Raw genomic sequence first — 27,963 nt, forward strand, 5'->3', positions numbered from 1 at the left:
TCCCTGCAGTTTCAGAGATGCACTAAGTACCAAAAGGGACACTCACCTTCAAGAGCCAAAAGTGGGGCAGGAGTGGGTTAGTTTGGTATGACAGAGCCTCCTGAGACCACATCTGTATACGGTGCTCTCTTAACAGGAACAGGCTGACAGACCTGCAACAAAATATTTCACTGTTGTCTTTCTATTGCAATTGCTAACCAGACACAATGAAAACATCAGTCCCGTGCTAACCCATTTTTGTGCATTATGCATCCCAGCACTTGCACCAAACCCCTCCCTGGAAAAGAGCTCCTAGACTGGGCTTCAGCTGTTTGATTCTCAGCTTTCCTCAGCAGCTGGGTAGCTCAGTCTGTTCAGCACTGTAACAAAGCAATTATAAATCCCTTTTTAAAAAGAAGTAACTGATCATGATGCTCTCATTGTATTGGTGCTTCTCTTCCTTAGACCACACAGATCTTGGAGCCACAGTCATACATCTGGTTGCTTGGGTGGGGTTTTTTTAATCTTGGTTCAGCTACTTCAGGATATCCCAGGAGAGAAGAGGTACAAACACACTTGAGCTGCTCTCCTGAAGAGCCGACTCACTGCATGTTCAAGCCCTAAGCCTGTTCTTTGTTAAACTGAGCACATTTTCCACTGATGCTCTTAAGACAGGTAGGAGAGGTTAATGAACATCAGTGAAACAAAGTGAGGCCTGTCTTCTGTGGGTATCTACCATACACCCCAGCTGCTGGCTGCAGGAGGTTGACTAGTTGACAAATGACTTTCCGAAGATATGTTGCACTTGGTATTTTAGTTAAGGGAAAACTCTCCCTGGCTTTAATGGGAAATGGAAACCATCACCTTCACTGAAGTCTTTCATAATTCTATAACTATCAAACTCCTTACAAGTTTTAGTTTAGTTTTTATAATAACCTCCCTCTAACATGGGACACAAGGCTTCAGCAGAGGGGCCAGGATATGGAGTCACTAAAACTCAGCTATGCTTGAGGAAGCACCCAATTATCATTTAATAACTGTAACTTAAATGAAAAGGAATGCCTGAAGTTTCTGCTGGTGTAACATCAGCACAAATCTGTTCTCAATAGCTACTTTTCACTATCATTACCTGGCATTCATTTTGCATTAAAACTCAAAGGGATCAACATTGCATAACAAAGAAAGTGTAAGAAAGAAATCATAAGCAGCCCTCAGGAACAAAGTACCAAGCATCTTCAATGTCCAGAGCATTAGACTCACAGCCACATAGAACCTTTCACATAACACACTGTCCACTGAAGATGGATTCCAAGAACTGTGATTTCTAAGGGGAAGGCTGCAAAGAGAAGCTATCTATGTGCTCATGAGAGGACTTCTCTGCCTATCCACTCTGTTATGTGTAATTAACTTGCAGGCAGCCCACTAGCTCCTGTGCAAGTGTGGTCTTTGGAAGAAAGCCTCACTCAGCCCCTTTTGCTTGCCTTTCTCAGTCCATCCAGACTGAGCAGCAGGAAGAAATAGAGAGAATGCTCTTAGCAGGATTTCAATGGGCCATGCCTCACATGGCTGCTAGTCTGATTTGACCCGTGGAGTCTGCAGTGATTCAGGCTGGGATTTTGAAATGTATTTAGTCTGGGTGCTTTTGAAAATCCTGCTTGCTGTAAGTAACACTAAGGAAGCAAAAGCATTCTTCTTGAATAATTGCATGGTCAGTAGGCAAGGAAAAGTCAACTTTCATGTATTTTGCAATGTTTAGCCTTAAAAAAAACACAAACCAAACCAAAACAAGAGCTTAACAGAGCTATCTGGCTTGGTCCAGCAGTGTACTTTGCACAGGTTCATTACAGATTTTTGCTGGAACAGAGCCAAGTGTTCAATAACCTGCAGGGTTTAGCTCCAAATATCTGAGCCATGAGACAGTTAGAAAATGATTGATTTCTTTCTCTGTGTCAGAGATGACGTTAAGGCTCTCTGATTTTCAGTGAAGGCAGTGACAAAACCTAGCAATTAGTTGGATTACTCACAAGCACAATTTTGTCCACTTTCACTGCAAGCTGTACCCAGGCTTAGCACAAGAGCTGTACAGACTGCCCTAGGAGCAGCTGATGATATTTTTCTGGAGGATCAAGAGCAAAACAAGTGGAGTCCCTAGTTTCATTTCCTCCCACCTTGGCAGACTGATTAGTAAGGGAAATTACCATGGAATTCCCAGACCTCTCTTCCCAAGAGCTAGTTATCCTCCTGTTGTACAAAGCATTACAGAGACGGATTAGTTTAATTAACCTTCTCCCGCTGCCTGACTCGCTTGTAGACATATGGAGGGAATACTGGACGGGAGACATATTTGCCTTCTCCTGCTGTGACATTGAAAGTTCCATCTTCATAAACCACTTTGCCTCTTGAAATTGTTGCAGCTGGGACCCCATGGCAGACCATTCCTTCGAATATATTGAAGTCGTTGGCCTGGTGATGTGTCTCTGCAGATATTGTCCTGTGTTGACAAACAAAACGACACCCCAGATTACACAGAGCCTTGGATTTTACCTCATTATGAAAGTCTGAGAAATGTATCAAGGAAGACAGGTTTGGGAGCATTATTAAACTATGCCATTGTAGAGCACATCATGGAACAACTGCAAAAATAGGATAGAGCAATAACATTTCATTGAACAGCAACTGCATTCCAAAAGAATGAAGAAGGACTCAAAAGGACAGAACTCTGCAGACTTTACATGCAAAATTTTCCACTAGAAATATGTTAATGGGGGGAAAAATAATCAGGTTGCAATATTTTGACAACATGATTTCATTCTGCCTTGTCAAGCAAATATCCTGCATGATAAGGTCAGGAAAGGCTGTGACCTTTTAGGCAAAGTGCCTTGCAATTTCAAGTTTGAACAGGCTGCAGTGTTTCACATTCATAACACAAAGACTCTTCTGCTAGGAAGTCAGTATATGGCAATAAAACCTGGTAACTCTTGATGTAAGCTGCACTGAGCAAGTGTCTGACAGTCCAAGTATCTCCATGGCACTAAAGAATAACGACAACATCACACTTCTATGGACATTTCCAATTTCTCCAAATCTAACTGGCTACATTAAAGGCAGAGCCAGTGCTAGAGCTGACAATAGCACCTGGAAGTGCAGGCCATGTGTGCTTCCTTTATTAACTATTTTCCCTTCTGAGCTACTTACTATCTGTTGGATCTAAAATAGGTTACAAGACGGAGCTGCCATCCAACCAGATCTGGACAGGCTGAAAGCTGGGTGAAGGCAAACCTCATGAAGTTCAGTAAGGACAAGCACAGAGTCCTGCACCTGGGGAGGAACAACACCAGGCACCAGCACAGACTAGGGGTCGTCCTGCTGGAAGGCAGCTTCATGGAGAAAGACCTTGGAGTCCTGGTGGACAGTAAGGTATCTATGGGACAGCAATGTGCCCTTGTGGCCAAGAAGAGAACCAATGGCATCCTGGGATGCATCAAGAAAAGTGTGGCCAGCAGGCCTAGGGAGGTTCCCTTCCCCGCCTCCCCCTCCTCTACTCTGCTTAGGTGAGACCATAGCTGGGTCCTCAGTTCAGGAGAGACAGAGACCTGCTGGAGGGAGTCCAATGGAGAGCTACAAGGACGATTTGGGGACTTGAGTATCTCTCTTGAGAAGAAAGACTGAAAGCCCTGAGGCTGTTCGGTCTGGAAAAGAGAAGTCTGAGAGGGGATCTGATCAATGTCTGTAAATATCCGAGGGGTGGGTGTCAGGTTGAAGAAGGTTGAAGATGCCAGGCTCTTTGGTGGTGCTCAGTGACAGGACAAGGAACAACAGGTACAAGCTGGAACACAGAAGGTTCCACTTCAACAGAAGGAGACCCTTCTTTATGATGAGGCTGACAAGAGCACTGGAGCAGGCTGCTCAGAGAGGTTGTGGTGTCTCCTTCTCTGGAGACTTTCAAAACCTGCCTGGATGTGTTCCTGTGTGGCCTGCCCTAGGTAATCCTGCTCTGGCAGGGGGGTGGACTCAATAATCTCTAAAGGTCCCTTCCAACCCCTCACATTCTGTGATGCTGTGATTTTGAATTTTAGTAATTTTATTAACTTCCTGTTTCTAACCTGTAGATATTTTTTAATGTGTATAATTTGGAGAGTTTATATTTTTATTGTCATCTGTTATTTCTGAAAAGAAGGAACCTTCATGGTTTTGACTAGTACTCAGATTTTTTTCAGAAGGAGTGCTCACACAATCAAAACCTATAATGCACAAATAGTCTTAGCATTATTCCAGAGACTACATATTTTTACAAAAGAATTATCACTGCTAAAGGTGAGAGGAAACCTTAACAACAGATTAAAATATTGATCTGCTTGGAGAAGAAGTTTCTGAAACTTTAGTTAGCATCCTTAGGAAAATGTGAAAAGCACAACAAACTCTGCATCTTCCTTGAAGTACAGGCATTTTTTAAAGTGAGCACATATCAAATCTGTGATGCAAGAAGAGGAAGGAAGGTAATGCTTGGGATTTACAATTCCAAATGACTTACCTGAGGGATGGGATATTGAATTACAGGAAATCATATCTCCTAAAATTCATCCTTTTTAAGATGGGTAGGGAATGACAACAACATTATTTTTCTGATTATGCTAAGTAAGTAGTTTGTCAACAATGTTGTTGGTCTGGTCCTATCCATCACTCCAAGCTAATATGGGATGGAAGTGAAAGCAGTCACTGTGTATAATGGGCAGGAGGGAAAAAGTAATGAGAAACTGAGCTTGCATAAATGCATGATCAGATAGGAAAATACACAGCATCTATTCAATGACTAAAGGAAATCTGGAAGTGATTATGAGGGAGAAAGAAGGCAGGGTTATGCAAGGAGAAAATAAGAAAGGTTTAACATTTTTACTACCATTTCTAAGATTCAGTTCTCTAAAGAGGGCAGCTGACATTTTTCAAGACAGCAAGTTGCCAGGGAAACGTACATCATGCCATCTCAGAGAGGCTTGTTTTGTTGCAGCTCACAGAACCACAGAGTCACTGAGGTTGGAAAGCATCTCTGGGGATCATCTATTCCAAGCTCTCTGCTCTGATCAGGGTCAGACAAAGTAGGTTTCTCAGGGCTGTGTCCAGTTGGGTTTTATGCAGCTCCAAAGATGGAGACTCCACAATCTCTTTGGGCAACCTGTGTCAGTGTCTGATCGCCCTCCTAGCAAAACAAATTTATTTCTTATATTTAAATGAGCTTTCCTGCATTTGAGTTTGTGCCTATTGATTCTTTCTTTGTATCCCTTCAATCTGAGAAAACAGGCCTTAGACAGGAACTCTCACTGGAGTGAAGTATTGTACATTCCTGCATGCACCCACTTGCAATTGTACAAAAGAATATGGGGCTGTTGAAAACGCCAGAACATATTTGTCCTACACACACTTAGTTGTGTGCCCCATTATTTCATTTTGCCTTATTGTGTCTAGATGCAGTCAACCATGTACTCAGTATTCAAAATTAGGTTCATTCATCAAAGGAGCAAGACAGTTGCAGCATTATTCATTCTAATCATTTGCCTACATCCTAGTTTCTTCCTCTTCCATATTCTGAAAAATTACAGGCAGTTGCTTGACAATGAGCACTTAAATGTTGTAACTTGTCCCCACTTAAGCCTCTGAGGCTGCAGACTTGACTACAGATGGGACAGACAGAGGCTGCAGATTTTGTTTCTGACAAATAAAAAGATTGATCCATGAACACATCTGCATGCAAACAAAAGGACTGAGGGAACACATGGGAGCAGTCAGGGACACTGACTTCTGGCTGATTTGCATCCAGTGACTGTTTCTCCTGAAATACATAAACAACACAGGAAACAGGGCTAGAAATTGTGTCTTGCCTGGTCATCTGAGAGCAGGTAGATCACAGAGTAACATGTTCTTTTCCTCCCTCTTCTCCTCACCTCAGGATTTCTACATTCCTCTCTCAGCAGGGACTGCTCTCCAGCAGCTGTGCACTTGGGACTGCAGCCACCACTGCTGTGCTCAAGGTTGAGTCAAGCTCCATCAGCATACATAATGTTGGGCCTGCCAAAGATGGGCCTGCCAAAGAGGTTCACTCCAAGCAGAATCTAAAAAGGATGAGGTGAGAGACTGCTACCTGCACAGCCAGCTCTGCCTCTGCATTCAAAAGTAGTTCACTTTTTAGGCTATATTTGGTGTGTGGAAAAAAAACTCTTATGAGACCTTCAGCATGTTCTGCACCTATTTTACAAAGGTGCTTAGCTCTTTCCATGGTACTGCAGTATTTAGATTCCTTGACAAGCATTTCTGAATCAAGCCCTAGAGATTTTGCATTCTTGCTTGCTTTCAAATAGCTAAAGGCGTCAGCTATAGAGGACACTGACTTGCTGACAGGTGACATTCCCTTTTCCCTCGCTTACTCTGCCCTCTCCTTCCGATGCAGCCTTTACAGCTGCTTTTGTTTCACAGACATGGAGCTGTTATACTATTTGTGTGCAGCTGACAGAAGTCAGAGAACACTCATGATGAAAGCACAGGTTAAAACCAGACAGTGCAGTGAGCACATATTTGCTGCCTACGTGTGTTTTGCCAAGGTCTCACTCAACAGTTCCATGTGCACAGGCTGCACTTGGGATGCTGAGGGTGTTGAGGTCTGCAAGATGATGTTTGGTAGCACATGGCTGAGATACACCAACAGGTCTCTTTGGTATTTTTGTGTTCTTTAATAAGTATGCAACAAGTATAAGGAAGCTAAGAAGTAGTCCTAAGCTGGCAGAACTCACCACCTATCTTTCCTGTTACAGTTTCTAGCCAATCTACACATTTAATGTGTCTCTTCCCCATAGTGCTTGCTTTCATGCAGACCTGCTAAAATCAGTATGCAGCAGTTTTTAAATACAGAAGCAAGTCTGATAACTGTTTATATAATATTTTCTGCAGCAACTACCAGAAAAATGGTACACAAATAAGCCAAAGAAACTGATCCATAGAAGGAAAGTCTCAGCTGAAGTGGCAGAGTGTTTGAAGTGGAACCTATGAATTGCAATTGCTCCCAGCCTGCAGAGCTGAACTGACTAGGGGTTTGCAACCTAGAAAGAGAAAATCCTGAATGACCAGATAGCAGCCAACATGTTGCAGTGCTGTTGTGCAATAATGTGGAGGGAAATGCAGCCAATATTGTAGGTATGTACTTTTTTGTGTTTTGAAGAGCTTCGTTACCTTTCAGAACAACCTCAGAATCTTCCCTATGAACTTTCTCTGAGAGACTGTTGTAATACAAGTTACTGACAGCAGTACTTCAGCTCTTTAGGCTAGTATCAAACAGTAGTTTAAGACTACAGCAACACAGCATGAAAACAGAACAGGAAAACTGCATTTTCTTCTGTTACAAGATGTAGGTTCACAAACAAGAAAAAAACCTCATGTTCAAAAGAGGAAGGACTCAGCAAGAAAGACGAACAGGTCTGTTGTGAAACTGAAAATCCCTCCCCAGGGTCAACAAAACACATGAGGCTGCACCCTGCCTGATATCTGCAATGGCTGAAATACATTAGCTAGGTCCCTTTTATCTGCTGGGCTCTCTGTGCCCTCTTCAGGATTTGTAGTGAACTGAACAGACAAGCATCAGTGAGATTTATTCTTACTCACGCAGCTCACACTACTGAATCTGCAGAGGGGCTTGCTCCCAGCAAAGCCGAAGGGATAAACAATGCAAAGAGTACCAGATGAGGAAAAAAAGTATTGACTGAACATAAAATCAGCCTGCTCAGTAAGAAAATACAATTTAATGTTGCAAAAAGATATTCTAAGTAAAACTAGACCTTCACAGCTGCAGTGGGCAAAAAGGCAATTAGAGCATTCAGGAGAGAATGAAGGGAGGCAATGTTTGGGAGGCAAAAAGATAAATAATTACAGGAGCTGACAAAGCACCTTGAGAACAATGTCAGAACTCTGCTATCCTTCTATTTTTTTTTACCCAGGAAGAGCAGAAGTAAGCTCAGAAAAGAATCCTTCAGGTCTTTTTTTTTTCCCCCTGAAGTAGCTCCTTGCTGGATCTCAAAATATGCTTAGTCTACACGCCACAAGGCATAGTGCACAGGAAAACCTCTCTGACCCACCACTGGACAGGCCTCTGTGTTTATTGAGGATGACACTCCTGAAACTTCTTTTGCTGGTGCAGCCAGTTTTGTAGTTTTTTTTGTTGGTGGTGGTTTTGGTTTTTTTTTTTTTTGTGGGACTTCTGAATATTAACCTCTATGTCCTAAATCTTTGCAGCTTAAAACACAGAATGCTCTTCCTCTCCCTCTGACAAGTTTTTGGTACTACTTAATATATTGAAATGAGGGAAAACTGCATTATCAAAAATTCAAAAACCAGAATATTGGTCTAGAGAATTCTGGTTGTGTAAGGTGAGTCAAAGGTTAGGGCTTTTTTAACCTCCAATTGGCATCAAATTTGCCTAGGTACATTTCAAAACTTTCCTCTACCATGAGGTGACTCTTCAAATTTATTTATTTATTTAATAATAAAAAATAGAAGACTGAAAATCTAATTCCATCTGAGTTGCAACAGCTCAGGCTTTAGGAACTCCTAACATGATTATGACCTTGAGGAAAGCTGACCAAAATGTCCAGGGAAAAAGGAAAAAAGGCAAGCATACCCAACTCACCACAAAGTTTACCTAGGGCTTGTGGTTGCTGCCTTCTAGAGATGCATTGTCTCTTTGGATGACACTGAGGAGCAGATTTCCAGGAGACCCAATGTGTGCCTTTAGCAGCTGTATGCCCACACTGCTCACTAGAGTTGAGTCAAAGATAAAAGCACCAGCCAAGCACACCTCTTGACCTGCTGCTGCTGCTCTGTGTGGAGCTGGATGTGGTCAGATGTAAGACTCAGCTGTTATAAGTGCCTGCAGATTTAAACTGATCTGCTCAGCACTTGAACAGTGGAGGTGCACTTGCACAGCTCATAGACATCTCAGCTGAGAAAGCAAACTCCCCAGGTGGGCTGGCTCTGTGACAGCCACCTGCCAGACCAGTTCCTGGCAGAAGAACCAGAGCAAAGATACAATTCTTGAGATATTTATAGTGGCTTGAGTGTGGAGCAGGCTGATGGTGTGAGTGTAGCTGAACACAGCAGTCAGCTGTAATGCACCACACGCTGTTTGAGTTGAGGCTCCTAGAAAGACACTCTATGCCCTGTGCAGCAATAGGTACCATGGGGTCAAGTCACACAGGGGCACACATCAGCACACCTTTTGTGCATCTGTGGTTGGTGTGATAAGCTCTATTCTAGCAGCCTTACTGTGCACAAAATCAGCAAACTCCTCAAATTAAAGCAGGGACATGCACAGCTTGAGCTTCAGAAGCTCACCCCTGGCTCTACCATTACTCCTGCCTCTTACCAGTTAGGGAGAAGTTATTAGGAGGGTAAGACCCCATACTTTCAGCACCCATCCTGTCAACCTTCAAATATGTTTGAAGTAGCTGTACGTTGAAAACACAGGTTTGCAATAGGTCACCCTGGAGAAACATAGACTCCTCTGCCTGCTCTTTGCAGTGGGAGGAAGCTATACATATTCCAGCACTTAAAAGAGATACTCTAAGACCCCACAGTGTTGTTTTCACTCTTTGGATACCAAGCCCTGGTAACATAACGTACAGACCTTGTTATTTTTGCACTTGGTCAACAATCAAGGAGAAGTTTTTGAAATCCATCTAGAGATCAAAGATCTCTACTTACACTATTGCAGGAGACAAATAACCTGTAAATAAATAACGTGAAGTGCTGCTGGAAACCACTACCACCTCACCCCAAAGCCTTACTGCTCAGCAGGGGCTTTGAGAGAATTTTTCCTGCAGAGGCTGGATGGAAGGAAATAACTACCCATACATACCTTGTAGCTTTGGGATCCCAAATTACAATGTCAGCATCAGAACCCACAGCAATTCTCCCCTTTCTCGGGTAAAGGTTGAAGATTTTTGCTGCATTTGTGCTGGTAACAGCTACAAATCTGTTTTCATCCATTTTCCCACTGTGCTGCAGCAGAGTACACAGAAGAAAAGGCATTACTTTTGTAAACAAGGAATGAAAAAAACGTTTGTGTTGCTAAAGAGGTTAAGATGAGTGACAGCTCTGCCAACATCCCATCAGTACTTTTCAGATGGCATACTGAAGAGTTTAAAAGAAATAAAAATAACTATTTGTCTCGGATGCACATACTGCAATGTACTTTCACTGAACATGGTTAACTTTATCTTACTTTAACTCACATCAAAAGGGGGCAAAAAGGACAATTTTAAAGCCTAACACTCTATGGATCCAGTCCCACAACTACTGAAATAATAATTTTTTTTAATCTGGCTTTGAATATGTAGTTCTGCTTAGCAGTTTCCTTTGAAGACAAGACATCTCCCAAATATCTAGCCTTGGGAAAAGAGAGTACTAAGAAGAGTCTAGAACATGACAAAGGAGAGGCAAGGCATAATGCATTGTATAGGAAAGGTGATTTGCAAATCTCTTGAGCAATTACACAGAGGAGGTCTGCAGCCTCTGGAACTTAATGGTACTGTATGAGCAATTGCAGCACTCAAGCAGCACATCCCTTACCAGATTGCTTCTCTTCCCCCCCCATCAGACTATCCCATATCCAAAAATCTGACCACAAGCTTTCATATTTATGTTCTATTAGAGCCCAAAGGGCATTGTCCTGAGAAGCACAGAGCTTTCTTGGACTGGCACTGAGACTCTGAAATCAGTGGGAGTGGGACTTAAAGGTGTTCATCTCATTATATCACAGGACTGAGCCATACATCAGAGAAGGATTTCTTATCTCCAGCTTGTTTCCTCTGGCTGAAAACACAAATTAGAAGTTGATAGGCACACACCCAGTGCAGAAGCTCCTCCAGCAGCTGAGTTTGAGAGAGACAAATTACAGAACTGAACAAATCTGGGCACCTCTTTTCTTTTACTTCCCTTTCATCTGCAAACAAATGTACTGTGCACTCCCACTGAAGCAATAGCAATCCTTTGCTGCTAAACTAGTGCTACATTTTAAGCACTAAGAATCACCTTCTATCTCCCAGGACCCTAAAGTGAGAGGCAGTAAGAACTCTGATACTGTGTTTGATGAAAGGAGTTATCCTATAATAAAGCAACTTGATCAAACTGGAGCGTTGGTGAATGCTGAGAGATTATATTTTGTTGTACAAATCCGTGACCTCAGTGTTCAGACCTCTTGATATACTTACAACGCCTTTTTCCCATATGACTGACATCCTGTCTTCCACACCATTCACTCCATTAGGGATTTTGGTGAAGTCATCCTTCCCCAGGGCTTTCTGGCATATGTCAAACGTGCAGTTGTCAGTCCCTGTCACAGAGAGGTCATCACTGTAGAGAAACAAAATTAATTACGGCTCAGAGTACATGCCAGACAGTGCCACAGAGGAAAAATCACTTCCAAAGCTAGGTAGATCCAGCCACCCATCCTTCAAGGAAGAACCAGTATGACCCACCAGCCTGTCTTCAGTCCCACCCTCCAAGAGTAGCTTGACAGTAACAGGTAGCTCCCTTGTGAAGTAGCTTCCTCTTCAGAATGCCCTTAAAAGAAACCAAGCACCAAAAATAACACTTTTGCTTTCGATATGTCAAAGGTATCCAACAAACAGAGGGCTGTCCCTCTTTGTCCAGAGGAATGGATTTGGTTTCTTGTTAACTGAGGGTAATTTTAGACTGTTTCACTCCATATACCCTGTAAAATTACTAAGGATATGCACAACCATCAGCCAGTGTTCAGGCATGGTTTTATTCATTGACTCTTTGGAAAGACTATGAATAGAGACTCTTTGGAGACTTCAGCTCTCCTGTGGAGTTAAGCTTTGTTGGTAATGAAACACAAGCAAACCATCATGTTGGTAACTTGCAGGTAACTGAAGGATAGAGTCACAGAATGGTTTAGCTTGAAAGGGACCTCAGAGATCATCTACTCCAACCTGCCTGCCATGCAGGGATGCCTCTCAACTAGACTCAGCTGCTCAAGGCTCTAGCCAACCTGGCCTTGAACACTCCCAGGGAGGAGGCATCCCCAGCCTCCCTGGGCAATCTATTCCAAATGCTTTTGTTCCTCCTTCCTTCTGAAGAAGATGTTTGTCCACCTTTTGAAGACAGCAGGCTTAGTTTTTATGCAGCATCCAAATTTCAAGCGAAAAAGGCAGCTGACAACGAAACTCAGAACCCCTAGCTGTGACTCTGCTTTTCACGTTTCCCACTGACTTACTGTTCCCCTGGCCACGTTTCAGTGTCTGCTGCAGTGTTAGCAAGGCATGTCTTACTGATTAAAATCAAATGGGGACAAAAGGCCACGAGAGTTCAGAGAAACAAAAGCTGAACACTTCCTAATTTCTGTACCACAAAGCATTTCTGGTTTCACCTTCCAGTTCTCCTTCCTGATAATGTCACATTCTGTGCTTAGAAATCCTTGGGACGTCAACTTGTTATTACATATTCCAGAATTTGTTGTATATTTGGGCATCAGGTCTTTCTGTTTGATCAATTGCTTACTTGGCCAGTAAGTTCATGAGGAAACCAGGAGTAGATGGATCTGGTCTGAGTGGAGGTCCCATGACATATGCTGCAGCATGAGCCCAGTCTTTATTCCAGTAGTTGGTGCCATCAGTGCCCAGACTAGCAGCAATAGGCTCCCCATAAACCACCTTCCCTGGAAAAAGTAAAGCAACAGCATCCTCAGCAAACAACATGAAAATGGATAGCTTGCTTTTTTTTTTTCTATTCTATCACTTTGTAGGCAATGGTTTAAATCTTGAGCTTTCAAACTGAAAAAACAACATATGGAAGGGCATAATATACTGAGCTGTAACACAGCATCTCTGTTCTGAACATTCTGCTGGTGATCTCGCAATGCATTTCTGCATAATAACATTGCTTGAGAAAGGTTTTTAATTAATTTGTTGACAGATATATTATAATGGGTGTACACATTGTTTACCAGCTGTGTGACTGAGATTTCAAAAGGAACACAGGCCTCAGCTGTACCAGCTATGTTCAAGATCCCTGTATTTCTTGGTAGTGCCTCTTTGGTGCTCTGAAATTATTGACTGTGTAACAGACAACCTTTAGAAGGTGGTACTTTTTAACTGTCAGGCTAGAAGTGTCCAGGAAGAATAATATTGCACCAGAGTGTAAAAACATGTCCCAGATAAAAAAAAAAAAAAATTGATTTCAAAAGTTATTTCCCAAATTTCAATGTTTAGTTCTTTGCTGCATGGTATTCTAGATTCCTCTGAAGGCACCAACTCAGACCAGCTGCTAGCCTTTGAATAGACCTAATATACATTAACTCTTTTTTATCTCCTAGGAAATACAGGCTTGATATTCATCTGAACAAGACAGGAGATGAAAGAAAATGTTTTACTCCCTGAAGAGGTGCTCCAGTCACTTTGCAGTTCCTGTAGGTCACAGGAGGAAAACAACAAAGGAAACCTTTTCAGATTTCTCTCTGTCCATTAGACTCTGGTACTTGTGGGAGCTAGTGTATTAGAACTGTTACACTAGCAGAGGCAGACAGTGAGGAGCTCCCTTCTTTTCAGAATACATTTCCCATTCCTTAAATACTGTGTGCTAAACTTGGGGAAAGGCCTCATACCATTTAAACCTCATAGTTCTAGTTATTTCTACGAGGTGTCAAGACCTGCTCTGACACTACTGTGCTGTACCTTTACTGCAACTACTACATAATGTAATTTCTTCCACAAGCTAAAGGCTCTCTATTAGCATTATTAATTTACTCTAATCCTCTCAGCATGCTCTGGCATGCTGAATGTGCATCTTTCATGTTGAAGCTTTGGCTTGCAGCACTTTAAGCTCCCAGTCCCACTTACCTATTGATTTACACTTGGATTTGAAGGGAGACCAGACCAACACCATTCTTTGGACTTGAAATCGTTACTTAAGCAGTTATTTATTAGGTTTTGCATCATATTTTCAAACTTTAAAAGCATTGAATAGGAGGCCACCCTATATAACCACTTGGTGAATGAGGTCTGAGCCAGGCGTGTGCTTTCCAAATTCAGAGCTGCTGCATGAATCAGGCAGACCTTAACCTTCCTTAGGCAACACCAAACCCAGTATTTGAGGGTAGGGTGCCACAAACTTAGATATATGCAGAAAAAGTTTTGCATCTATAACCAATCTGCTCTGTTATTACCAATCTGCTATATTTACCTGGTAGGCTTTGGAGAGATTTTTCATGGACAAGGTCATGTGAGGGCAGGGGCAAGTGTGATGTAGTGTGTGTCTGCCACATGCCAAGCTGAGGAAACTAAACAAACTAAAGAAACTTCCATGCAAAATAAACCTGAACTACAAACCACTAGGACAAAGCTATAAATTGTAAAAGGCAAATGTTTAGTTTCCATACACAATTTCCTTATCTCAGTTTCACAACATAAAACTGAAGTCTCCAAGCTCACAGTTGTATATGCTGAGTTGATTCTAACTCACATACCACAGCCAAGGATGGTATTTCTGCAGTCAAAATTTGACCTGAGCAGCTCTCCTTGCTCCCATGAGGGGCAAGGCATACAAGCCATTACCCGAAGTGATTTTGATTCGGAACACTGCAGCTTCAACAGACTGCAGCTGGATGCTTCTGCTGACTGAGCAATTTCTTGCATTTCATTTGAACCGTAACTAGTCACACTGAAGGATCCAATAATATCAACACACTGCTTTAATTCAAATAACAAGGACATTCTGCATTAATTTTTTTCTAGCTTGATTAGTTTCTGCCTGTAGGCCAGAAAAAAAGTATAATAATGTGGTAATAAATCAGGTCTTTCCATTTGTTTTGCAATCTTGCATTCAATAAAAGCATTAAGCAGAAAGTGTTCTGCTGTTTGGTCTCTCTGGCATCTCTGATCTGATAGGAAATAGCTGTGGATTTGGTGACTTCTACATCAGATGCCCTAACTGTCTGGCAAGGAACTATTTTCACATAAATTACTTTATAACAAAGAAGAGCAGACAATTGCAATTTATTTTACCATCTCTCAGAACTCAAAGAGTTATAATCCTGAGAAACATCAGCTAACACAAGCTTGAAAAACTTGTGTGCTTACTCTGGTATAAATTTCAGAAACTCTTATGATGAGGTCATATAGGGCAAAGATACTGACCAGCTAGGATCTGAGACAGGCAGAACTGAAAGGCAGGGCTTATTGCAGCAGCCATAGCATTGCATCAGTTCAACTACCTACAGTCTGGACCTGAGCTCTCCTGCAGGAGCCACCTAAAATGGTGACATTTTTAGTTGCACTCCTGTGCTCAGAATCAGCTTGAGAGTCCACAGCTATGGACATGGTCTTCCTCTCACTAAGGGCAGACCTAGCTCATGGCTGATGGTAGGAAGTATCGACTTTGCAAGTCTAAGCAAGCTTCGTTAGCCTGACCAAGAACAGATTTGTGCATGCACTGTTTTAGAAGTGAGAAACCTTTTTTCACCGAAGGACTTTTAAGCCAGATTCTGCTCTCCAGTTCTGGTCTGCAGTAGAAGGCTTTATTTCCTTAGCTGTGCCAGCACAGCAGTTACACCACAGTACACCTTCTCTAGCCATTAGTACCTTCAGAAGGAAAGCATTTAAGCCTGAGGCTGTATAAATCATGTATCACACTTTATTAGACCTGCTTCCTCATAGGCCTTACTGGCCAAAGGAAAGGGTGGTAGGGCCACGTTAGCTTTTCCTGGCAAGTTCACCTCAGGTTGCCATAACAAGGAGAGGGAGGTGCAGTCTGACACCAGCAGCCTACAGCCTTGTCTTTGTAGGGACAACTTTACACAACCACAGGAAGAGGATCCTCTTTGTCTTCCCACTCAAGCGAATGAGACTGTCATGCCCACAGAGCTATCCTATCAGGCTCTCCTTCTGTGGAAGCAGACAGTTTCTCTACCCATTCTAGCAAGACTCACAATCATGTTTTGCACAGGGATGAAGACAAAAGCCACTGAAAGGAGCAAGAGCAATTCTCAGAGAGATGCTGTCTTTGACCCTCTCACATGGAGAATTAGTGAATCATTGCTTGTTTGCAAACAGCCTAGAAGGGCAGAGCAGACAGAGGGTGGACTGTGGCATGGAGAGGAGAAGGAAAGATGGTGACTCATGTGATTCCCCTGAAGTTTGCTAGTTCTAGTATATGAACTAGTATAACTTTGCAGTCTGTATGACTGATTTTAGCCTTTAAAGTATGAGCCATAGCTCACTGAAATCAACAGAATTATGCCTATTGTCTTCAGCAAACTGTATCAGGCCTTTAGCTCTAATTTCATTTTTCACCTTTAGATGAGAGACAAAAAAAAAAAAAAAAAAAGAATTGGGTCCTGACTTACATTTTAGACTAGGAAAACCACCACTCACAGAACCTGAGAAGAAATGCTTCAATTCTGGTATTACACTGTCACCCAGAAAATAGATTATGCTCACTGAAGATCAGTCTGTCCCTTCTGAGGTCAGTGATGGAATAAGAAAGTATATCAACCTTCCTCTGACATGGGCTGCCATGAATATGTACTGCGTACGAAGCTTCTAGAAAGGAGCATGAAAAATGTCACAATTGTAAACAGCAGGATGCTAGCATCAAGAGAGGGAGAAATAATCTTGAAAAGAGAAGTAAATTGCATTACAGTGAATATTTCAGATGCTTGAGAGCCTCTGGTATGTGAGAGTTTACACACAGTTTTCATATTAGAGTCATTTTAACCTGTCCAAGTGGAGTATCTTTCAGCAAACTATTTGGAGTTTATTTAAGAAATTCATACAATACTTGGAGAATTATTTTCTGGAACTACTTGGGGGATTTTTTAATTGCCATTTATTAATTGAAAAATCGAAAATAATTTTTACTGAAACTAACAACAATGAGAGCTAATTGCCAGCTGTTATTTATTGTAACTTTGTGGTACACTAGCTATCTTTCAATATTTCTTAATCAATCCTAGGTTTCTGTTTCCTTTGACAGTATACTTCCATGCAAATAGAAATTAATTATGGGAAGAAGTTACACAAATGCAAGCACTGAAGATTTTGATTGCATCAGCCCAGGAAGCTCTAAAATCCAATCTGCACCTCTATAAGTACAAATTGTACCAATTTCTTCTTCTTACACATGCAAGAAGCTTACAGATCTGAAGTCAGTTACCAAACTGGTACTGCAGGCTATCCTTACAGCATATGCCTAATAATATTTTACAGCATTTACAATCAGTGTAGATGTTTTTACTTGAATGATGTGTTACGACACACTACCTCCTGTCTTAGCTCTTTTATGTTCACAGCCACTGTCTCACCTTTAATCTGGGTATTTTTCCTGTCGTTACACCTCTTGTAGTTAACGTTTACACCACACCTACGAACGTAACTGCACAGCTGATGGGAACAGTACCAGCAGCACTGCCACCTAGTGGACGAATCTAACATAGCACAATACCAAAAGAGGTGCTGCTAGTGAAAAATACTCTCATAGACTTCTTTATAAACCAATAAATCTTCCCAGAAGTCATAATCAATACAAATTCCATATAAACACATCCACCTGTATTAGCACAATGATATCGTGCTGGGTTTGATTGGACTTTTTTCAAGCTCTCACACTTTGCTTTTTGATGTTAATAACCTGTGTCCCCTGTCTAAGCATTATCTAAAAGTCAAGAAATAAGGAAACTGAGATCTGTATGCAATTCGTGTTAGGCCAGGAAAACATAAGCTGAGATGTAAAAAGATAATTAGGACAATATTCCATAAAGTTTTAGGCCTTCCAATTCACACGCTTGTGTCCTGCTTCTTTTACCCCTATAGTACATCCTCAGCACTGTGGTTCCACAGGCTGCTCTGGATGAACTTACAGATGAGGAGGTAAAATATCCTGAATCCTTACAGCCTTCAGACTGCTTCTATCCTATCCAACAGGTGGCCAAGAGGTTCTCCCTGGTGAGGAAGGAGCGTCAGAGATAATGTGTGATAAACTGACTGTAGCTCCCATCCCTGTCTCCCTGAGCTGCTTATGGAGAGGAGGCAATAAAATGGAGAGCAGAACTGAGCCCAGGAGGCAGGGAGGGGCAGGGGGGAGGTGTTTTTAAGATTTGGTTCTATTTCTCATTATCCTGCTCTGATTTGATTGGTAACACATATTTGTTGCTAGTGGTGTTTTTTTTTTCCTAAGCTGAGCCTGTTTTTCTCCCATGACAAAAACCAGTGAGTGAGCCCTCCCTGTCCTTGTCTCAATCCATGAGCCTTCTGTTGCAGGCAGGGTGAGAAGTGGCTGCATGGTGCTTTTTTCAGTCTGGGCCTAAGCCACAACAGTGTGCAGGGAATAGGAGTCCTGGCCATGTAGTGGCACTGTCTGTAAATACGTTGTGGTCTCTGTTGCAGAACTTGTCTAAACAGCTGGTAAAGACTTGCAGACTGCTACTCAAGAAACAGAAATAGTAGAGCATATATTGTCTTGTATTGATCACATCTTTTTTTATTCAGTAATGATGTCTTGGCCATCATTTTGACCCTGGAGGTTTGGAATAAAGTAAAAAAAAAAAATAATAAAATTGCTCTGAGGATAAGGGAAAGATCCCAGCACCTCTGGGGCCCCATAACACACTTTAGACATCTCACTCCAAGAAATTCACCCATGAGTTATGACACCCATGACAAGTCAGGCCACTGATGCTATTTAGTTTTCTATGAGCCTTTCTCCAGTGCCATTGTCCAAGCATAAAAGAATGAGGTCTTTTACCTTCTCTCCGTGCACTGCTTATCACCCTTGCTGCAGATTTGCTCATTACGTGGACTACATAAAGGGGGCAGTTTACAGCATTTGCAATGATAATTGCTCTTTGAGTAGCTTCAGCTTCCACTTCTTCAGGACGACACATCTCATGCCCCTCAGGGCCAGTAATTCCCATTGCCAGCATCTTCTTTGCACCCTGAACACCACAGAAACACGTAAGAGTCAGTTAAAGTGCAACCACAGTGCTGTGAGTACACTGCCAGCCAATTGTATGCTAAACCAGGCACTGCAGTTAGCTCGAGAAAAGAACATCAAGACAATTATGACTGTTTTCAAGAGAAGTTATTGGTGTTATTCAATAAACACAGGCCTCAGAACACCTAAGTGACTTCAGAGAACACCAAGGCTTTAGGAGGCATAAGATTTTGTCCCTGTTGTTTTTCAGGAATTTATGCTTTGTGGATGTGAGATTACTTAGCAAGAATTTCACTTGTGTTATGGTACCTGGGGCAGAGTCAAAGCATTATTGACTAGAACAGTGAAAGCAACTCAGGGGCAGCAGTGGGGTTACACTGCCAATGCCTCCAGGCAGCACTAAGATGGCAGCGTGAAGTGAGGCTAACTATGCATGGAGAGATGCTGAGATTTTGTGCCCAGTCAGCAAAGCTTTCTCTGTACTTCTGGATTGGCTCCTGCTAGATGATTCAAGCATATTTGGAGAGACCTAGGGTTAAGCACCAGACACCTGGTGTCTAAATACTTGCCTGAGTGCTGCCCCTGTGACTTGGTCAATAGTCAGGCTTGGACTGCGGCTTTCTTTGTCAGTCAAACATACACATTATATTGCAGGTATCTATAGCTGTCATTAGAGCAGGATGCTGTGCCTCCTGCCTACACTGTTAACTCAGGACTCCAGGTTACAATTTCTTAGCCCATCATAAGCATCCTTCAGGATTTTGGACAGTGTGTTTCCTTTCAGTTCCCTGGAAGTACAACAGGGCAGCAAAGCCTTTCCTTACGATACAGTGCTGGCACCAACAGATCTATTGAAGTGCTTAGGTAAGAGGGGCATTCATATTCCCACCTTTGATGGGCAAAATGTCCAAGGCCTACCTGTGCAATCAGCTCCCCATTCTCTGCATGGACTTGAGCAATTGCTCCAAGTTCCTTACAGCAGGAAAAGGCTGCGTAGAGCTCCTCATCATTGACCATGTATACATCTTTATAGGCCATAAACATCTTGAAGGAGTTGACACCTTTGTTTTGAACAAGACTTTTCATTTCTTCCTTCACCTGGAAGACAACCAGGACTTTTCAAAACAGCAATATTGTGTTTTATCTGTTAATAATTTTGTACAAAGACATTGTAAATATGAAGGCTGAGCCTTTGCACATTCATCAAATGTATTTCCTAACCACACAGCCCAAGTCATATATTGAAAGGCAGATTTATATCATTTTTTCTTGCCTCAAATTGATTTTCAAAGTATATAAACAAGTTCCACTGCAGTGCAGACACTGGAATCACAAATTGCAGGAAGGGAACACATTTTGCAAAAGACAGCAAAACATAATTTTGTTTCAAATAAACCTCCTGATATTGAAAATACCCAGTCCAATGTTATAATCCATGTATCCAACCTATCCAGTATGAAGATTTAATGCAAAATTGGTTTTCAAAATTGGATTGTAATAGGCTTCAGGTTCTGGCAAATAAGAGTGACAGAAAAGATCTCATCTCCTGGAGCTTTGTCCTGACTTTGCACAACTCACAAACCTTTGAACTATTTTGCTGTCAAACTCTAGGTGCAAGACTCCTTTTTTGCTTCTTGAATCCTCCATAGGGTTTCATATTTCTGCTAGGTTCTGTGAAGCCCAGCAAAACACTATGTCCCAAAGAAAGAGGCAGATTTCAGCCCAAAGGTTTCTTGTAAAGCTGGTAAGCAAGAACTATTCACTGTCACCTGGGTAGTAACAGATAAAGAGTAAAGGACTTTCCTCCCTTCCCTTATGGTGACAGTAACTGATGTGTATCTGTGACACTATTCCCACTTCCATGGCATAACTCCTTTCAAAAAAGGAAAGCTTTATTTTTCATCTGCTGTCTAACAATGTGCTTGGATATGCTCAGTAAAGGTGAGAGACTGATATAAAACTCAAAGAAGTTTTCTGGAGGAGGAATGGCAGCACATCTTGAGTGGGAATTACCAGACAAATATGTGACATGAAGGCCCTGCTCTGACAAAAATACAGAGACACATAATTTATTTTCTTTGTTACTAATTACTATGACTAAGGGAAGGCATTGTAAGGAATGTATGTTTTTAATCAGCACTTTAAAATCTAAGGAGATGGTAGCTTATTAGAAGGGCACGAAACATCTGTCTTCTTTAGCCAGGTCTTTTACAGCTAACAAAACATCAGACATTTCTGTTTCTTTAAATCTTGGCCTTTAAAAACATAAACCAGAAGGTTTCATTGATTTACACCTCCCTACCTTCATTGGGTTTTTTTCAGCACAATTCCACTGTTCTCTGTTAGGGCTGTTTCCAAGGTACTTTCCTCAGATTTCACCGGAGAATTTATTTTATGTCTTTGCTTTGAGCTAGAAGTCACAGTCAGCCTGCTCAGTGCTTAGTGCACAGAATACAAAGATGGGGTGTTTGCAAAGTGAAGGCTTTGGTTTCTATATTTTAAAAGTTAAAAATGAGAGGAAGTCCTCATATTTAAAAGTGAAAGTTACTTAATGTATGTCTGTACTGATGCATGTTCTCTGAGGAGCCAAAGTTTTGTAAAACACAGGTTGGGTTCAGATAGATGTCAAGCACCTGAAAAGTTGATTTATTAGGTAAAGCTTTCAGGCTATCAGCAAACATTCCCACCACAAGGATGATTCTGCCCTGTGTAAGTTCCAAACTTTGAGGTGATAACTCTGCAGTCACCCAGAAACAGAACCCTTCCTTTACAAATAAAGTGTCATAGGGTTTTTTGCATACCCTTACTAAAAAAATAAAAACAAATTAACAGCAGGACTCAAGAGGAGCATATTGAGTGTTCAGGCAGGGAAAGGCAAAATGCATGCAAACATCTCCCGTCCCCTCTGACCTGCATGGTCTTGGTCTTGCACAACTGCTTCCTTTTCCTTTAACTTTGTGCAGTGTTATCCAAAGATACAGGTTATCTGCAGACTTTACTTCTTTCAAATGCATGGACTTTGGCTAGACTATACAAAGGATTGAGTTAATACATATAACCTCTCAGCCATAAGCCACAGACACTTTCAAATGTAGCTTTTACACATAAAATTTCTATTACACTACCAGCAGGCTCCATTTAGCATGAGAACTAATGAAAAACAGATGTGGTAGCAATTCATGGAACTGAAAATCAGCTGTTGTGTTTTACCTGGTTGCTCCACCATGTAACTGCCACATGCAGTGAATAATCACAGCAGACTTTAGGGTCTGCCCAGCTTTTCCATGTATCAAAGGCTTCAATAAGGGAACAGCCTTTCTGAGGGATGGCAAAGTCAATGATCATAGTGGTTCCTCCTGCTAGAGCAGCCTAAAAAGGAGAAGTTAATATTTAGCAATCAGAGAGAATGCAAATTTCCTCCCACTCTCTCCAGTTCCCTGTGCAGCAATTAATCTTGATACACTGAAAAGCCAGAAGCCGCTGAAGAGTTTCCTTGAGTCAAGTCTGAAATTGCAAAATGATTGAGGAGATTGGTTTCACCTCCTTTGAGAAGGTTGTTCTCAAACAGGTGTTCAGGAGATCCTCCTGGAAGCTATACTGGAACACATGGAGGACAGGGAGGTGGTTTGAGACAGCCAGCATGGCTTCACCAAGGGCAAGTCCTGCCTGACCAACCAAGTGGCTTTCTATGATGGGGTGGCTACATCAGTGGACAAGGGAAGACCAACAGATGTCATCTATCTGGACTTTTTGACACAATATCCGTCTCTCTAAGCTGGAGAGATATAGACTGGATGGATGGACTGTCCAGTGGATAAAGAATTGGTTGGATTATCACATCTAAAGGGTAGTGGTCAATGGTTCATGTCCAGATAGATGACAAATGGTGACCCTCAAGGGTCTATGTTGGGACCAGTGCTGTTCAGTATCTTCATCACTGATATCTACAGTGAGATTGAGAGCACCCTCAGCAAGTGTGCAGATGACACTAAACTGAGTGGTGTGGTTGCTAAGTCTGAAGGATGGGATGGGTGCCATCCAGAGGGATCTGGACAAATTAAAAACCAAAACAGATTCAATTTGAAAATCCAGTGTGGGAATCCCCAAACTCTTGATTAGCAGCAAAAAAGATTTTTGAAGTGCTTTAAAATTATTTATATTACTGACAGAGTATCATTTAATAAAACTGCATAGCAGGTTTTTAAATGGATCAAGCCTTTTACATCCTTCACAGAAATACTTACAAGTAAAACATAAGCAAAAATCTTACATAATGTATCTTAATGAAGATCAAAAATTGCTTTTTTATCACTAATTTTCAATCTTTTATGGATAATTGAATTATCACCTTTTTCTTTTTCTTTTTTTCTCTGAAGGATCTTTGTTAGTCACTCTCAGAAACCAACTCCTCAACAGAAATCGATCCAATAGAGAAATTCTTTGGCTGTAATTGTTGCAATCTTCCAGATTAGCCAGAGAAATCCTCTCTAATGCTCTGAACAAGATCCCTTTGCACAAGAGGTACAACCAAGTCAGATCAAAACACAAACAACTCAGATTCCTGCTATATTACTCCTCCTATTTCTGTATCTCCTATTTCAATCAGTCTCTTCTCCTCACTTGACACTCAGAACTGAAATAGTAAATATGTCAGTGTAGCTGGAAAAAAAAAAAAAACCAAAAACCAGAAAGGAAGTTTGAACAAAAAGGAAGTGATGCAAACCTGTGTGAATCTGTGATGACTTCAGGAAAATCTTTTCAAACTGTCAACTTTTTTTTTTTTTTTAACAAGACAGATTGGCTTATTTGTTAAACAGGATTTGGAATAAAAGAATATTTGTAGACTTAGAGGGGAAAAATAAATAAAAGCCCTGAGTTCCACCACTCCATTCAGTGTCTTTTTTTCTCCTAGTATCTTTTTCCCCCTCTCTAAGGAGAGGTATTCTGTGCCTTTATTTATTCAATGGATAGGTAAATCTTAGCTAATCATTGTAGCATGTTTTGCAATAGTCAGAGCTCAACTCTGCCTCCCTAATGCTCTTGCAAAAATATTTGTCAGATGATGACTGTCACTAAACAGCTCTGAACACCTGCCATGCTTTGACCCAGCTTAAGAAGGTCCACCACATCTAATTTTTTTTTTTTCACATCCAATCACTAAGCTGAATCTAGAGCCTTCTTTTAGATACCCAAGTGACTATCTGGACAACATGGTTTGTGTATGCAGTCTCTGTTTTGCAGCTTCTTTTTTTTTTTCAGTGTTTAAGGAAAGATTGGATGTGGCACTTAGTGACATGGTCTGATGGATGTGGTGGTGCTAGGTCATAGGCTGGACTTGATCTCAGAGATCTGCTCCAGCCTCAGTAATTCTGTGATTCTCTATCCCGTGCCTCAAAAAGTTATTTAAAAAACCAACTCAAAAACCTGTTACTTTTTTGACAGCACATGACTGATCTCCCCTACTTCAGGATGTCATGGTGTAGGCACCTACATCTGAGTTAGTCTGCATCTTTAGTTCTTTTCTAAAAGTCAAGGGAGATCACTTAGACCTTAAGAAGGCATCTTAAGAGAAATCCATAGTCACTGCTGTTTCTTTTACATGTTTGTTGGTTTTTTTCCCCTGCCAAAGAAAATCATCTCCTGGTTTCAAGTCACATTTGTTTGTGAAATGAAATTTCTAGATACATTCCTGATAATTAGTTTACAAAAATGGTCTTCACAGAGAAATAAAGGCCTGTTGCAGAAAATGACAACACAGCTCTCTCTATATTTATGTACTTTAAATCATGCAAACTAAGCATTCCAGAAACCAAAGGCTGCACTGCATTCAGCCAAGAAACATAGATTCTGCTGTCTGTAGACAAGCAGAACAGACATTGTGGACTTGACTTTTTTTTTTCTCTCCATTTTTCACAAAAGGCAGCATGAAGACCAGCAACTGCTTGTGGAAGCTGTTTGGGGAACTATATTTAAAGAAATACTTCTTGTCTATAAACATTTAAAAATGACAGCATTGTTAGGCTCACATATCAATATAGTCCCTCTTTTCTACCAGATAGCTACAGAAGAGAGTTTGAGGAAGAGAGTTTCAGGCAGGGGGAGCTGGGGAGAAGACTCCAGGGAGACCTAATAGCAACCTTCCAGCACTTGAAGGGGGCTACAAGAAGGCTGGAGAGAGACTGTTTACAAAGGCCTGCAGTGATAGGATGAGGGCAAATGGTTCGAAATTAGAGAAGAGCAGATTTAGATTGGATGTTAGAAGGAACTTCTTTACTGTGAGGGTAGTGGAACACTGGAAGAGGTTGCACAGGAAGGTAGTAGAGGCCCCATCCTTGGTGATATTCAAGGTCGGGCTCAGCAGGGCTCTGAGCAACCTGATCTAGTGGAGGATGTCCGGGCTGACTGCAAGGGGCTTGGACCAAATGACCTTTGGAGGTCCTTTCCAACCCAAACCATTCTACAATTCTATGATTATAATCCCATTCTAGCTGTCAGTTCTAGAGGTGGAAATTCAATCCTTCAGCTTTCCTTTTACATCTTTATCTTACGTTGGACTGGGAGAAAGACATCATGTTTAACATAGCAGCCACTCTGTTATGGCAAGGAAGATCTGCTGAGACAGGATAAAATCATTTTCTGTGACAGTTTTGCTAAATAATTACAAATTATAATTACTATTGTAACAAGCCACAGTAACTTCTGCGCTCATTGCAAAGAACAATTCTAGTGCTTAAAACTGTCTGGTGTAAAATACTTTCCTTCAAACAACAGCAGCAACATCAGCAAATCTGTCTTGAGTTAGAATAAATATTGTTACTGAAAGAAATATGCCAGTAATTTGAGGATGGCATTTATAATCCTCCCTGCAGTACTCTGGGCTCAACACTAAAAAAAAGCCAAATCCTTGTTAGAGTATGGAAATGTACAATTACACCACTCAGACAATCTAACTCACACTCTCATGACATGATGGAGCAAGGAAGAAAGGAAATTGTTTTTGAGGAATAGGTCTAAGCAAGATGGCAAACTTTAAAGGTTCTTAATAGTTGTACAGTTACTGACCCGCACCATTTGTTGAAAGGAGTTGAATTTAATTTATTTCAACTTTTTCAAAGGGGCAAATTAGTGCTTTTGCACATCAGTGAAATCCATTTCTGAGGACACTGGCTAATACATAAACCAAAAAGGACAATGTGCTACCTTCTGTGGGAAATTATCTCAACCTGCACAGCAAAGCTCTTCAAAAAGTACCTTACAAATTTTAGGGAGCTCTGTGTAAGTACTTTTACTGTATGGAGATGATGCATGGTACTGTTAATACTGGTGATTGATACGCTGCTAATGCAGGGAATGTAATGAGACCAGCTAAAAGCTGAAAAAAAAACCCCAAACAACAAAAACTGCACTACAATTGTAAAACTGTGAGAACCTTTTAAGGTCTGAAGTGAGTATCAGAAGAATAGCTTGCATTCCCCTATGATAACAGAGAAGAAAGGTCAGTTTACCACAGAAACACTCTCAAGGCACTGGGAGAGTTAAACTGTTGCTTCAGTTAACCTTTGCTCAGAAAAGTATGAAGGTTGTTGCATGCACCAATGCAAGTGGTAGCCTGCATAGCAATAATCAGTGTAATGACTGCACTTAACACTCGCCATCTACAGACAGAAAAGCCTCTGAAGGAGCCCAGCTGGTTGAAGGTGGCTCTCTGCATACCCCAACCACTTACTACAATGTCCCAGCCAAGGGACAGTAACAAGTGCCTGTGTTTGAGCCACCCTCTATTCTCTTCCTTAGAAGTAATTCTGAATAACCAGCAGGTGTTCCTTTCTAGGAAAGCCCAGATGCACACACAGACACACACATATTCACCCACCTTGGTTCCTGTATAGAAGTCATCTTTTGATCTGCTACCCATAAAAGGGAACTGCATGTGTGTATGAGTATCGATGCCTCCGGGGATCACCAGCTTGTTGGTGGCATCCAGTACAACAAGTCCATGTAGTGGCTCAGGGTTAAGGTTTGGTCCTACTTGCTGCACCACTCCATCTTCCACGTACACATCAGCCACAACCGAGCAGTCATCATTCACGACTGTTCCCCCCTTGATCAAAAGTCTCTGCTGAGCCAGGTTCTGGGGTGGCATGGGAGGCTAGAAGGTGAGAGTGAGGCCACAGATCAGAAAGCTGCTCTTCCTTGAGAGTATTTCACTGCCTACCCTTCTCTCAGAGCAGCAGTTACCTTCCAGTGGCCCTAAAGACACAGCCCACAGTGCTCTTTGAAAGGACAGCTGACAACTTGACCCCTCTGCCCTCAGCAGCTCCACCTCCCACCTCCCGTGGAGTCCTAGTGTCCAGCTGAGGGAAGCGAGGCAGCACGGGCTGGTAGCAGTGCTGGCTTTAGAACCCTTCTGCTCAGGACTCTGCCTGGAGAAAGGCTTTCAGGCAGGTGCTGCTGGGTTTTCATGGCACTCACCGTGTTTGGGACAAAGTGGCCACTTGCTGCCTTGTGGTGCCCAAAGGTGACCCAAACTCTTTGCAACGGGGTTTGAGGAAACCAAGGGTGACCCCAGTTCCCCACAGAACTGTCTGAGGAGGAGCCCAAGGGTATACCGAGCTCCAGGCTGCGGTATTGCAAGCGTCGCACCCATCTCAGCCGAGACCCGCAGGCTACTATGGAGGTGTCTACGCTGCTGGCAGGGAACTGTGCCACCGACAGAGGACACCGGGCACCAGGGACCGCTCCCGAGCCGTTCCTCAGCGGGCGATTTGGGATACACAACGCTCGGGACCCCAGCGCAGCTTCTCGCCCCCTCCCGCACTGCTGCTCCGCGGCCGACACACCGGCCCGAAAGGAAAAGGCCCTCTAGGATTGCCGGGGGCTGCCGAGGCCTCTCCTCACCCGGCCCGCGGGAGGCTCAAGAAACTCGGGTATCTGGCCGCTGTCGAAGGACCAGGTGATAATCATCTTGCGGTAGCTGCTGGCCTCCGACGTGTGCATCAT

General features: G+C 42.1%; 1 protein-coding gene across 1 annotated transcript; it reads right to left on the reverse strand.

The window, feature by feature from the left end:
- Positions 1-77: 77 nt before the first annotated feature.
- On the reverse strand, positions 78-27,963 carry DPYS (dihydropyrimidinase). Its single transcript, XM_054385263.1, has 10 exons — positions 27,862-27,963; positions 26,837-27,082; positions 22,174-22,332; positions 19,882-20,061; positions 18,775-18,964; positions 12,538-12,694; positions 11,226-11,367; positions 9,872-10,014; positions 2,263-2,470; positions 78-152 (listed from the first exon to the last, which is right to left on the reverse strand). The coding sequence occupies exons 1-10, from the start codon at positions 27,961-27,963 to the stop codon at positions 78-80; spliced, it is 1,602 nt and encodes a 533-aa protein (XP_054241238.1).

The sequence above is a fragment of the Indicator indicator genome, chromosome 12 (assembly GCF_027791375.1).
Source record: "Indicator indicator isolate 239-I01 chromosome 12, UM_Iind_1.1, whole genome shotgun sequence".
NCBI classification, from domain to species: Eukaryota; Metazoa; Chordata; class Aves; order Piciformes; family Indicatoridae; genus Indicator; species Indicator indicator.

Bases quoted from the DNA above. Each gene is read 5' to 3' on its own strand.
- DPYS (XM_054385263.1), bottom strand. From the start codon at position 27,963: ATGATGCACACGTCGGAGGCCAGCAGCTACCGCAAGATGATTATCACC. The intron at 27,083-27,861 runs GTGAGGAGAGGC...AACCTGGCTCAG, and splicing joins TTGAGCCTCCCGCGGGCCGG to CAGAGACTTTTGATCAAGGG. The intron at 18,965-19,881 runs GTAGGCCTTGGA...TGTGGTGTTCAG, and splicing joins ATGGGGAGCTGATTGCACAG to GGTGCAAAGAAGATGCTGGC.